Source organism: Triturus cristatus, chromosome 8 (assembly GCF_964204655.1).
Source record: "Triturus cristatus chromosome 8, aTriCri1.1, whole genome shotgun sequence".
NCBI classification, from domain to species: domain Eukaryota; kingdom Metazoa; phylum Chordata; class Amphibia; order Caudata; family Salamandridae; genus Triturus; species Triturus cristatus.
Genome location: NC_140591.1, coordinates 334,692,772 through 334,707,051, shown reverse-complemented (window position 1 = coordinate 334,707,051; position 14,280 = coordinate 334,692,772). Strand labels below are relative to the sequence as shown.

The window sequence follows — 14,280 nt, the reverse complement described above, 5'->3', positions numbered from 1 at the left end:
CTGAATATGAATGGTACTTAGTAAGAGCCTTGCTTATACCTCTATACATTGAGGGCCATATTTATCAAAGGGATGTGTCGCGTTTGCGCCATGCAACGGGATGCAAGCGCGATGCAACCCAGTGCGATTTATCAATCCACACAAAGCCACCTTACATCGCCCTGAGTGGTTTGATAAATCCAAAGTTATGCAAGGCAGCGCAAACCGATGCATTCTGTTACTCTGCCCCAGCGAGCGTTCCATGGGTGGAGCGTGGGTGTTCCCACGTAAAATCCATGAATTTTGATGCATTCCCAGATTTACTATAACTGGTAGACCTGGAAATCAACCAAAACTTCTATGCCTTCCCAGGTGAGGCATAATGGGGAGAAATATGTTTAGTTCTCGTAGAGTTTTCCACTTTTTATGTGTTTTGCATTCTACAGCAATCATAGAAAGAGGAAAATGCCTCCGGGGATTGTTTTTGTGCAGGAAGGTGCCCCTTCCTGCACAAGAACAATCCTGCTTACAACACAGGCACCCTTGCACCATAGTGCAAGAGTGCCTGCATCGGCGCTAGTCAGCACATTGTGCGCCAGCATTCGGGAAAGGCAGGAATGTGTCTTATTATGTTAAATACGACGCATAATTGCCCTCTCCCTGTCATACAGCACAGCAAGGTGACTTACTGCGCTGCATCACATAACGATAAATATGTCTTGGAATGTGTTTCGTATGGTTCAGATTAACAAATGGGATTTAGTTGCTCCATAAGTAATGCCCACAGACCGTGGACAGGGCCACAGTGCATGAACTGGCCTAGTCCATTCTCCACAAAGTTATCAGGTAACATATTAGTAAAAAGTCTCAGTATTCATATGCTTGGATAGAAAAGATGCATATCATTCTCTGCTGTCCATGCCACCCACTTTTTATAATCTGAGCCTAGCGTAACATGTTAGACCCGATAGATAGAAATGCATGCAAAAGAAGCAGCGGGCAAGTGCTTATAACTTGGACTGTATTCAGTTTTAGGTTTAGATACATACAGGTTTTGCTGTTTACCTAATCTGTACTTACCTATTATGTGATTGATTTTAGCTCCAATGAAAGGAGTATGCTCTCTCACCTCATGCTATTGTCTGTTTGATGTATAATTCCACTTCCTCTGAAGCGCTTGCAGTGCATCGCAATGACTGAAGTGCTGATTTATATTCATAAAAGAACAATCACTCTACTACCACCACCACCACCATTACTTTTACCATAGTATCTAACACCATCATTAATATACCACCACCACAATAAAAATACTGCAAATACCAATACCATCACCACCACCATCAATATGAATGCCACACCACCACCAGTACTGCATCGCCACCAATAACAATATCACAGCCACCACCGATATCGCTGTCACCACCAATGCTATCACCAATACTGTACACCAGTACCACTACGACCGATAAAACTGACACCACCAACACAATCACCATCAATGCCACTAATAGTAACCACCACTAAAATCTGTCTCACCACCTCCAGTACCTCAGCACCACCTATACCACCATTATCAACATCACCAATACCACCTACTCAGAAACACTACAATCACTACCAATATCATTACAACCACAGTACACAAACCATCAATACCACACTATCAACACATGTCCCACCACAAATACCATCATCACCACCAATTAATACTACCAATAGGACTACCACCAATACCAATTACAACCTCCAGTACCACCATCAGCCGTAACAACCATTAGCTCGATTACCACAACTATCAAGCATTTACAAAGCTATTAGATATGACTTTAATGTGCTATTGCATGGAAATATAATTTTCTAGACCTATGAGCTTTTCTAAATCCTTATTTCTTCAGTCTTCGATTGACTTCATGACCCCATACACTCTGTCTCAGGTTAATTCAAAAGGTAATACCCAAATCTGTAATATGATTACTACATTAAGGGGTGCTGTATCACCCCTAGATTTAGGGCCTGATTTAGATCTTGGCATACGGGTTACTCGCCACAACATGACGGATATCCCGTCCGTTGAAATATAAATCCCATGTGTGATCTATATCTCTGCTTGGACGGATATCCCGTCCGTTGAAATATAAATCCCATGTGTGATCTATATCTCTGCTTGGACGGTTATCCAGTACGCCGAAATTTTAATCCTGTGGGATTTGTATTTTGGCGAACGGGATATCCGTCACTGTTGTTACGGAGTAACTCGTCTGCCGAAATCTAAATCAGACCCTTAGATTTTGCTCCTGGGCTGTACAAGCTAATGTTTTAAAACATGCAGATTAGGGTGTATTAGCGCGGCACCTAAAGTACGCTGGGTCTTTGCACATTATGCAGCATGTATGGTGAGTACAGTAACAGGATCAGATAACATACGTGCCATTCTTACATCTGATATGCTGGGCAGTAGTAGTTCTCAAGATATTAGCTGTGAACCGAAAGAGATGTACATGATTTGCACCCCTGGTGTCAGTTAGCTACTGTAAGCCTTTTTACTGCTGGTCATTTTAAAGTGCATTACAGTGACTATGATATCCAGTTCGAGAACTTTAAATAGGATAATTCTTTTGCTGGTGGATTACCAGCTATGGGATTTCCACCTTACTGAAAATATGTGGATGCAGTCAGAATGTGCCTCGATGTCTTACCTGAGCATTTCTACTTGTATGATGGCTCTGTGACTGAGGGCCAGGGAGTTGTCTTGCTGTTTGCTTTTAGTTTTTGCACTTGTATTTTCTCTTCTCTAGACTAGGGTATTAAGCTTGCAGGAACTCAACACAAGGTTGAAGGTACCCAATAATTGTGGAGGGGAGCACCTGCGTAAGCCATTGGTTAGGTGCAGCTACAGGTAGGAGGTCCTGATACAACAATATCTTCTTTTTCACATGACTGGAATATTGGAAACTCTGTGGTCATTCAGTAACCGGAGTCCTCTAAGATATTATAGTCATAGTGGAGGTACTTATTAAGTGCAACAACCCAGGGGTGTGTAGGTGCCCTCGTCTCTCTCACTCTGTCTCCTTCTCTCTTTCTCTCTCTCTCGCTATGCGACCCATCTAGCCCGTTAAAGCAAATTTCCTCCATCCTCTGCCATATCCCACCTACCTCTTCCTCACGCCATATATTGCCCACCTCTTGCATAGCGCTTCATTGCACTGTAGACGGGTTAGCGCTACACAATACAAACACACACATTGGCTTAGGAAGAAGGCTTGGGCGATGTTTACTCAGTAGGTGTTTATTTTGAGTTACTAAGAACAGGCCAGAAGTGGTGACAGAGATCCTTCTAGAAATGGCCAGCTCTCATGTCTCGCCCAATGTTCTTTGTTCACAGAGGGAGCGACGGCCAGCGAGCACAAGGCTTTGATGACAGAGCTGAAAATCCTGATTCACATTGGCCATCACCTCAATGTCGTGAATCTGCTTGGTGCCTGCACGAGGCAAGGAGGTAAAGCACCATCAGCATGGCGGCCGCCCGCAGCCATTTTGTGTTTTCTACAGCAAAGAAAGTAGACGCAAGAAGCTGTACTGTCAGAAATGAGTGGCAGCATAAAATCATCTGCCATGGAAAAAGTTCCAGTTGATTTAATCTCCCCATAACTTGTTTGTCAACAAATATATTGCTTGTGAGTCACAGTTTGTGTTTTTTACTGCGAGTAAATTGAGACACCTTCCTGCACATAAACAATCATTAATGGCTTTTTGCTCTTTCTTTGTGTGCATAGAATGTAAAAACAACGAGAAATTAAAGCATTTCTCCTTGTTCGCCATTCTAACTCATGTACACCTCCTTGTAAATTTGGGGCAGCATCGAATAGCAATGGGTGCTGCGGTGGAACGCCCACATCAACATCCATTGCACGCCCTTTTCAGGCAGATACCTGCGTGAAAGGGTAGCATATTTACAAAGTGGTGTAAGACACAAAAAGTGGCTTAATGCCACTTTGTAAATATGATGGATGGCATACCGCCACGGGAGCGTATAAAGAAAAAGTGCCGCTCCGTTGGCGCAAGGGGCTTGTACATATGCCCCTCCGTGTATATAGAGAGTGCCTGCAACTTGTTCCTCTATGGGCGCACTCCCTCAAACTTTCATCTGCCCACATATCCTCCACCATACTCTTCTGCAGGGCCTTGCGAACTATCCGAAAAGTCTCTTATATTTGCTGTGCCAGGTTTGCAGATGGGAGATCACCTGTGACTACTTAGCCCTTCCTCTAGAAGTCACTCTTCTGGATATTCTGGTCTCCTTACCTGTAACTCTGTACTGATGGACCTTCCAGATTACAGTACATCTCCTGCACTGAGATTCTAAGCCACCCTGAATATTCTATAGAGCATTCACATGCAACACAAATGCTGTGGTGCATTATTGGTGTATGTACCCAGTACAGGGAATACCCTTTTGGCTCACATTGTGGCTAGTAAGATTTTTTCTGAGTTTTGTTTGTGGAATGCAAAGCTCAAGACAGAGATATGTTGTGCTGGCAGAAAGATCCAAACGTGATCATCTGTGACCATGAGTGACATTTAAAGATGTCTGTGTTTGGGCTTCCAACACCTCTGGAGTGCTGCTGACTTGCGATCATTCATTTAAAAAAAACGGAATCAGATCGTTTAAAACTTTTACTGTTGCTAGTTTTTAGTGTATATTCCTGTTATCAGTCACTGTTTATTAAATCAAGCATTGAAAATACAATAGGTCTCGCCTTTGATTAAGTTAAAGCCATTTTCCAATGGTATTGTATAGCAAAGCAAATGGTTTTAACTTAATAAAAGCCGAGACCTATTGCATTTTAATGCTTGTTACTCTTTGTTACTTTTTTGTCTTCCATCTTTGCCAGTACTGCTGGTGTCCCGCCCCCTGTCTGAATGCTGTTAATGCCCCACCAACTGCCTGAGTGTTGCTGGTGCCCCTGCCTGAGTGCTGTTGGTGCCCCTGCCTGAGTGCTGTTGGTGCCCCACACCCATCTGAGTACTGTTGGTACTCCGCCCCCTGCCTGAGTGTTGTTGGTGCCCCCCTCTCAGTGTTGTTTGTGCCCGACCCCCTGCCTGAGTGCTATTGATACCCCTCCCCCTGCCTGGGTGCTGCCGGTGCCCCGTCCACCCTGCCTGCCTCCTACTGGTGACCCCAGCCTTGTGTCTGCCCCGCCCTCTCTGCGTCCCCTTGGCCGCGGTGTCCCAGCACACTCAGTTGCCTCCTAGTGATGTAATGACTCGCATAGCTGCGGGATGACAGCTGAGCCCCCGGACCCAGCTGGCTTTGGTCACAGACACATTCTGCCCTCCGCTTCCTGCAGGTCGGAGAGATGGCTCCCTGCCCGAGAGAGCCAGCACGGGAGGGCAGAGAGTATCCGCGAGCATTCAGGGACCGAGGGCAGAGAGAGACACGGGAGATCAGAGCAGAGAGCTTCGTGGCGCTCGAACTCAGAGCAGCGAGAGCCCATGGAGAGAGAGAGTACTGGGCAGAGAGCCCTACCTGGGACAGAGCCTTCGGAGGAGTAGAAAGGGCAGAGGCCTGACCAGAGGAGCACGCAGCACCAAGGACACACGGAGTCTCCAAAGTGCTTCCTTGTTGAACCCCTGACGTCAGGGGCCCGCCGCGCTGGGATTGGACCCAACCACGGGCGTTGCCTGGTAACGAAGGGGCTCGTCTGGCCGAAGCAACGCTGGGAGTGGAGGAGGCGCGGGGCGTCTCTTGGCAACTAGGCCTCCGTGCTTCCCCCCCTGTCGCCGCCGAACACCGTATCTGGAGCTGGGGAGCAGCGAAGGAAGAAAGCTGCTTAGCCCGGGGCCGGCCCCGACAACGGAGACTCCCTTTCAAAGGTAATCGGAGCCGAGTGGCATTTCAGGGGCTGACAGTAAAGAAGTAACAGTCACGACGCGCACTTGCGCATGGGGGCAAAGAGAGTTTTTGGTCAGCGCAGTGGGGAGCGCACGCTTGCAGTCGAGTGCCATAATTATTCCTCTACGTTGATGCAGTGATTTGCGATCTGTTAAGTGGTCCAGTTTACTCGGTCCCCACGCGCTGGTTGCCATGACAATGGCACAAGCAAAACAAGATGGCGTCAGACTGTCAACTGTCCGTATGTACACGTGCACATATGCATGCATGTTTATCTTTGGCTGAATGGCGAGAGCAGCCATCTTTGTCCATCCGTACAAGCTTTGGCTGAATCGATTGCAAAAGGCACTCGCAATGGCGAAGGCAGCGCATGCGCGCTGCTAACGCCAGGCGAGACCTAAAAAAAAGGTTGTAACAAAAGAACTAGTTGCTGCCACTGGGTGTCAAGTGTCTTGTAATATCACTTCCGATGATGTCTGGGAGGCAGGTATTGGGGAGATGGGGTCACTTTCACTATCTCTAAAATGTTGTTGACATACCCCCCTGCCTGTGAAAAAGAATGGAAGGAAAAGGCAGATGTCTGTCCTAGGTGTATGTTCTTCTCACTATGCTTTGACAGGGTTTAGATGACTCTCGGTTCACTGTACTGCTGGGGTCTGTCACTTTTAGGGCTGCTCGCAGTCGGGCATCTCTGTGCATGTCAGGTGGTATAGCTGCCACGTTGGCAAGGAAAATGTTGAACTATGTGAGATAGCTGACTTTCGTTGAGTTAACTTATTATTTTTTACAAGCCAGAAGTGGCTATGGCAACTCACTTAAAACTGAATTTCATCACCATCTCTTAAAACATGTTTCTTTTCCATTACACAGGCCCCCTAATGGTCATTGTTGAATACTGCAAGTATGGGAATCTGTCTGCTTACCTCAAAAGCAAAAGGGATTTCTTCTTCTTCAGTAAGGTAAGGGAAGGTTCAGACCCACCAATTTCAGCATTAAGAACTTTCCATTGAAGCTATATTAGGGCCACTCTGTTTTAGAAAAGCGACGAATCATATGTCACTTATCCTTCAATAAATCACAAACAAACCAATTTCTGTGGAAACTTCTATGAATAAGCACATAACACATTCATTAAAAGTGCACTGCTTCAAACACAAGATCAAAAAATCAGGTTGTAATCTGTAGCACAAATGTTAGTCTTTGCGGTTTATTCCAGACGAGGCTGAACATTCAAGGTTTTAAAAATCGACTTTTTTATTGCAGACGTAGATCTATTTGCCCTCTCAGTAATGAACTTCCCAAAGGTAGGAAACGCAAGGCCTTCTGGGCCCTCAGAGGTTTTTAAACTTGGCTTTGGTGTTTCAGATGTGTTTGAGGCATTCTGTGGTGCCAGTGCACACCATCTCACCTCACGTGTTCCATAGCTCACCCAACATACCCTAACATCCTGCGCCCCCTAAAAGACCAGCAGTCATTACAATGCTCCCAGCTGAGCAGGAGCATCATTTCAGGATTCAGGCCTGTGTGACCACAGACACACATTTCCTAAGCGTCTACCCCATAAAACAATTTAAAGGGGAAGTTCTACCTAACGCATCTCTCATGCAATGAATGGCACACAATACGTGCGCGGGCACGTGTGTGATTTGTTCTGCATGAGTGCACCACATAGAGCAACACAGTAACATGTGGCTCTCTTCCACTTGAAATGTATCCGAGTTTAGCAATCGGGAAGAAAGACAGTGAAAGCCACATTTTAATTTCAGCTGGCAAAGTTGGGAAAAAAGTTACAAAAGTTAAATTGGAACAAAATAACAACTGATGCTGGGATGTTGTACAGTGGGCTACGTGATGCCCAGGTAGATGTGTAAGGTGGAACCTCCCCTTTAAGGAAATGTCTTCTCAGCAGGGCGGAAATCAAAGATTGTATCATTTAAAAGTCAATACCTTTGAGGCAATGTACAATAACCTATTGTGATGTAAATTACATCTGCGGTTGTAATTCACCAGGCCCATGGCTTTATAGCTGAAGAACCAGATTTAAACAGAATTCCAACCAAAACCCTCCATGGGGATTCCATTGAAATAAAAGCATGACCTTTGTATTTCCAACGAGATTTATTAAGACAATGGGCATATCCTTCGTAGCTGAAATGATCACAAAAATCTGTGCGCAGGATGCCCTTTGATTGCCGTAAATTCAAAGTGAAGACTATGTACATTTCAAGAATTTGTAATTAGTATTCACAGTAGTGGTTTCAATTGTTTGACAGTAGTACACAATTGTATATAAAGCACCCATTGAAAATTAGAGTGATGGCATGAGCTACAGGACACATGATGCACAGGATAAAAACAAGCAAATGAGGGCGACTAAACAGGATTACAAATACCTTCCGCGTCACATTCTGTTATGAGCGGACTCTATTGTTTAACAGATCCCAACTACTCTGAATGAGCAACCCAAGTTTTATATTCCTGTATATTTGTTACTTATGGTGGACCCGTCCTCGTAAATGTATGCATTGCAATACTTTTGTGCATTATTGTATAATGTGTATATCCCGTATCTATATTATTTGAGTTGTCTTATTTTGTGATGTTGCTTCAGAATCAGACAGCAGCTCACACAACAGAAATAAAGCAGTGAGTAGAGGTCTAGCGAGAGTAGAAAAGAGAAGGCATTTTAAAATAGAGAGCGTGAATGAGACAGGAGAGAGAGAAGGGGGAAGAGGAGGGACTCGGGGAATGGACAACATCTCGAGGTTGGTTCTGGTAGGTCAGACCAGTCCAGGGATGAGCCGCAGGGTCGTTATGCGAAAAAGTTTGTTGGATCTTTCAATGTCTCCTTTATGAAATCTACCTAGCCCAACAGTACAGTATGTTGCTGTGTGTATTTGGAAATGAAAAAATTGATCATGTAAAATTATTATCTAAATTGAAGCCCACACTTATTTTCAATATCCTACATAAGAGAGGTATGCGCTGTCAAAGTTCTGTGTGTTTTCCTTATACCCACCACCACATGACTAGACTCATGTTAGAGTTTAACAAGTGCTCCTTACAGACACTATAAAAAATATATCTAATTTCACTCGGATTGGGTGAAACATAGAAAACAAACAGTCCACTAAGCAGGCTCGACATACTGAATCCTTTGGGTTCTTACCTCCTCTACTTAACATATTTGCAGTTGCGCCTTGTTTATTCCGATACCTCATTGAATGCACTTCTGACTGTGCTGGACCAGTTCTGAGTGAGAGAAGTTTCTACCTCTCCATGTGCTGATCCTGTTTCGAAAGAGATTGAAGATTTCCCTTCTGCTTGGGTTGGGCCTGTAGTGAGGGAGAGAAGCTTGCCCTTCTGTTTGGGCTGGGCCTATTTTGAGGAGTGAAGCTTGGCCTTCTGTATGGCTGGGCCTGTTTTGAGGAGGGAAGCTTGCCCTTCAGCTTGGGCTGGACCTGTTTTGAGGGAGTGAAGCTTGCCTTCTGCTTGGTCTGGGCCTGTTTTGAGTTAGTGAAGCTTGCCCTTCTGCTTGTGATGGGCCAGTTCTGAGTGAGGGAGGCTTGCCCTTGTAATGTTATTTTAATTTACTATGCATTCGAGTCACTTCCAAAGGGGTATTTCGATGCGAGACCAAGATGATGGACAACAGGCAAAAAGAATGTATTCTTAAAATAGGTAGGTCTGAAGCGCTTTTCTGAAGTGGGAGAGATTTTCACAGGTGCGTAGATGCAATTGCAATTTATTCCAAAGATGAAGGGCAAGGAAGGAGAGCGATCTGCAATCTGACCTGGCCTTTCTGAACCTAGGGACCCTGAGCCAGGCCTTGTCACATAATCTTAAAAGTCTGGGAGGGTGTAAAGAAAAAGTTTAGAGGATAAATATGTAGGTCCTAGTCCATGGAGGGCGTTGTGGATTAAACAGCAGATGATGAAAAAAATTCTGTTTCTCACCGGCAGGCAGTGTAAGGACTGAAGAAGAGAGGCAGTTGCCGCGCCAGGGGTGAGGTTACATACAAAACAAGCGCCGGTGTTCTGAACTATCTGAAGCTTAGAGAGTAGCTTATCATTCATGGAGGCCAAAAGCTAATTGCCATAGTCCAAACGGCTGATGACCAGCACCTGGACAAGTGTTTTCCTTCAGGAGAGTGGTAGTAAAGGAAAGACTCTTCACAGCAAATGCAGCAAATGAAAGCAAGAACCTGTAATAGCTAAGGTTTGTTCTGTCATAGGAAAGGATTAGTCCAAGCGGGCTCCCAGGTTTTTCACCACTAATTTGGGTACCGGGGCCAAATCCAGTTCTGATGGCCACCAATCAGGTGACCAAAGAAGTTGGGCCTGTCCGAATAACATAATTTCAGTTTTTGTGGGGTTGATCTGAAGTCTGTTTTTCGACATCCAGGTTGGTCTGGGCCTGTTTTGAGGAGCGAGGCTTGCCCTTCTAGTTGGGCTGGGGCTGTTTTGAGGTAGGGAAGCTTGCCTTACTGCTTGGGCTGGCCCTGTTTTGAGGAGTGAAGCTTGTCCTTCTGCTTGGGTTGGGCCTGTTCTGAATGAGGGAAGCTCACCCTTCTGCTTGGGCTGGGCCTGTTCTGAATAAGGGAAGCTTGCCCTTTTGCTTGGGCTGAGTCTGTTATGAGGGAGGAAAGCTGCCTCTTCTGCTTGGGCTGGGCCTGTTCTGAATGAGGGAAGCTTGCCCTTCATCTTGGGCTGGGCCTGTTCTGAATGAGAGAAGCTCACCCTTTTGCTTGGGCTTGGCATGTTCTGAATGAGGGAGACTCGCCCTTCTGCTTGGGCTGGGCCTGTTCTGATTGAGCTTGCATTTTTGCTCTGGCTGGGCCTGCTCTGAATGAGGAAAGCTCACCCTTTTGCTTGCGCTGGGACTGTTCTGAGTGAGGGGAGCTTGCCCTTCTACTTAGGCTGAGCCTGTATTGAGGGTGGGAGGCGTGCCCTTCTGCTTGGGCTGGGCCTGTTCTGAATGAGGATAGGCCGCCTGTTTGCTTTGGCTGGGTCTGTTCTGAATGAGGGAAGCTCGCCCTTCTGCTTGGGCTGGGCCTGTTATGAATAAAGGGAGCTTGCCCTTTTGCTTTGGCTGAGCTTGTATTGAGGAATGGAAGCTTGCCCCTCTGTTTGGGCTGGGCTGGGCCTGTTCTGAATGAGAGAGGTTTGCCCTCCTGCTTGGGCTAGGCCTGTTCTGAATGAGCTCGCCCTTCTGTTTGGGCTGGGTCTGTTCTGAATGAGGGAAACTGGCCTTTCTGCTTGGGCTGGGCCTGTTCTGCTTGGGCTGGGCCTGTTCTGAGTGAGGGAAGCTTGCCCTTCTGCTTGGGCTGGGCTTGTTCTGAATGAGAGAAGCTTGCCCTTCATCTTGGGCTGGGCCTGTTATGAATGAGGGAGGCTCACACTTTTGCTTGGGCTTGGCAAGTTCTGGATGAGGGAGACTCGCCCTTCTGCTTGGGTTGGGCCTGTTCTGAATTAGCTTGCATTTTTGCTTTGGCTGGGCCTGTTCTAAATGAGGAGAGCTCACCCTTCTGCTTCCACTGGGACTGTGCTGAGTGAGGGAAGCCTGCCCCTCTGCTTGAGTTGGGCCTGTTCTGAGTGAGGGAAGCTCGCCCTTCTGCTTGGGCTGGACCTGTTCTGAATAAGGGAAGCTTGCCCCTCTGCTTGAGTTGGGCCTGTTCCAAATGAGAGAGGTTTGCCCTTCAGCTTGGGCTAGGCCTGTTCTGAATGAGCTCGCCCTTCTGCTTGGGCTGGGCCTGTTCTGAATAAGGGAAGCTTGCCCTTCTGCTTGGGCTGGGTCTGTTCTGAATAAGAGAAGTTTGTCATTCAGCTTAAACCAGGCCTGTTCGGAATGGGCTCACCATTCTGCTGGGGCTGGGCCAGTTCTGGGATATATTCTGAGTGGGCAAGTCTTGCCTTGCTGATTCCTGTTCTATACCTGTTGGTAAATCAAGCTAAACATTTAAAATGAGACAATATTTCTTGAATGGACACATTTTATAAACAAGTAAATATCCCCAAGAACTCCGCATTCCTACCTCCTCGCAGTGCCGTGTAGAATTCAATGGAGAATCCAGCAGTGTTTAGACAATTTCTACTTTAAAAGGGACTAGCTGGTCTAAATGTTCAAATGAAGTCTTTTGAGTGAAGCATCCAGGAGAGATGGTTGGATAACTTGATAGAACTTTCCACCACCTTCATAGAGAAATTGCACTCTAAAATGCAGCATTTTTTTTAAGTTGGCCTTGCAATCCTTGCACTCGCTTGGTGCAGAGGAGGCCTTTTTGATGCTTCCATTATGGCCCTTGGCCCCCCAGCTACGCAACTGGGTTTGATCAATGCTAATGTTTTAATGCACTGAAATAGCACTATTTGCCACTATATTTGCTGAAAATTCACCCGGGAAGAATCCTCAGAAACCCCTGCATGGTACCTGGAGGTATGAAAAAACAAATGTGTTCTTTAAGTTGCACTTAATGCTGCAGTGTTGCCATTTCTTAACCAAGTAAACACCAGCATGATACTGTTACCCAACTTAACGGTAAACAAAATAGCGACCTTGGAAGGTTAAGAGATACAGTTCGCCCCACCATTATTCCAACTTATAGAACCATCTTGTCATCTTTAAAAATATTAATTAATGTCTGCATTAATCCATCCATCTCCTGCAGCTAGTTCTTTGTATGTGGAGGGTAACAGGCAGTTAAGTAGTGTACAGCTAGAGCGCAAGAAAGAGGGGAGAGGTGCCAAAATGTACCACGTCATTGGTGGCAAAATCCCTTGAGGCAACCCTGGCTGGTCAACTAGAATTCCCACCAGGAAAGCATGACAACGTGAATCGTGTGTTATAAGAAACAAGAAAAAAGTTTCTGAACAAACAAACAATTCTGACAAGTGGGTTTCTTTGTTGGTTGACTTGATAGGCCTAATTTACAAGAAACTGACACATTGGCATTGATGCATCAGTTTCCTTACATCTGCATGAAATGCCCCTGCGACACCATGGATGTGCTGTATTTATAATACAGGGCTACATGGCGCAAGGATTAACCGATGCGTCAGAAATTCTGACGCATCGGTTGGTGCAAAAGTGACGCATTGCTGGAGTTGTTCGTAAAACTGACACAACTCCAGCAATGAGTCAGAACACATAGGCGAATCCCATTGTTGAAACCCAGCGTCAATCCTTACGCCTGGTCAGAGCAGGCATAAGGATTGTGACGCAGTCAAGTCGTAGAGTGAGCAGTACAATGTTGTAAATTTCCCTGTGCCACTTCTACGTGACTTTTGGCGTGGGAACGCCTACCCTGCGTACATTATAGCTGCCGCAGGTATAATGTGATACATGGCTCCACAAACTGACGCATTTGACCCAATGCGTCAGCTTGTAGATAGGGAGCTGCGTGGCGCAGTGATTGCACCGCCGCTGCATGAAAAAAAAGTGAAGCTTTGGCGCCGCAAGGGGCTTGTAAAGGAGGCTCGGTGTTTTTAGCATTCCCGTCAGTTGTTTTGACTGGAAGGAGTGGTTGCTTCCGATGGGGTTCATTCAATTCTAGAGAAACTCTCTAAACAACTCACGCTAATTTCTAGTACCCTCTCCTGAGTGGCAGGACATCTGAATGCTCTCTGAGCTGTATTTGTTTATTTCTTCAGTGCTCCCTGGACGTGGCTGTTCGCCAGGAGCAAGCCCAGGGGGTCTGGGACACAAACTAGCAGGAATTTCATCAGAAAGTGCAGAGGGTGCGTCTCTCATTGGCGCGCACCCTCTCATGTCTGTAGACACGGAATGTTTATTTTTAGAAGGCTCTGCGCGGTCGTGAGAACTTGCACGGCTTTATGTCCTGATCTTTGTTTGGCTGCTATATTGTATTTTACATATTTTTCCATGGAGCTTAGCACTGGGGCCGTCTAGTTTTTTACTGAATCAAAATTCCCAAGTCACCAAAGGGGTTGCTTCTTCAACCAGTCTCTCCGGTTCAGTAGAAGGCTGACGTGGAATCAAAAGTACCACCAAAGAGAATGATGGTTGCATGACATTTTATGTTTGTTTCATAGGTGCTTAAACAGGAATGGCCGGAGGTCCTTGACATCACATAAGCATCGGTGAGGCAAAGCCACCCAAAGGCAGAGATTATAGGGAATCTAGAAAAACCACCACACGCCACAAAATGCTAAACGGGACTACCCAAGTCATCCAAAAGGAAGCAAACTAAGTAAACCTAGAGGGTCTGTTACACTTTCATAGCAGCAGGTAGTACCACCAGCTTAATCTGTAAATTTAAGAAACAGAAATAATAGAGAAAAACTGAAACAAATAGAGGTGGGCGAGCAGCGGTATTACAAAGTGTGGTGGGAACTCATTCTTAGACAAGAGAGGTTTCTAAGGTGAACCCAATGAAAACTGAAAAG

The 14,280-nt window shown here is 45.9% G+C and overlaps 1 protein-coding gene across 2 annotated transcripts in view; it reads left to right on the top strand.

The window, feature by feature from the left end:
* The window catches only part of FLT1 (fms related receptor tyrosine kinase 1), a 389,921-nt gene that overhangs the window by 292,345 nt on the left and 83,296 nt on the right, over positions 1–14,280 (top strand). For both annotated transcript variants that reach the window (XM_085621641.1, XM_085621640.1), the window contains 2 exons: positions 3,365–3,478; positions 6,746–6,834. In XM_085621641.1, the coding sequence (XP_085477767.1) occupies positions 3,365–3,478; positions 6,746–6,834 (203 nt within the window). The remainder of the gene's footprint in view (positions 1–3,364; positions 3,479–6,745; positions 6,835–14,280) is intronic.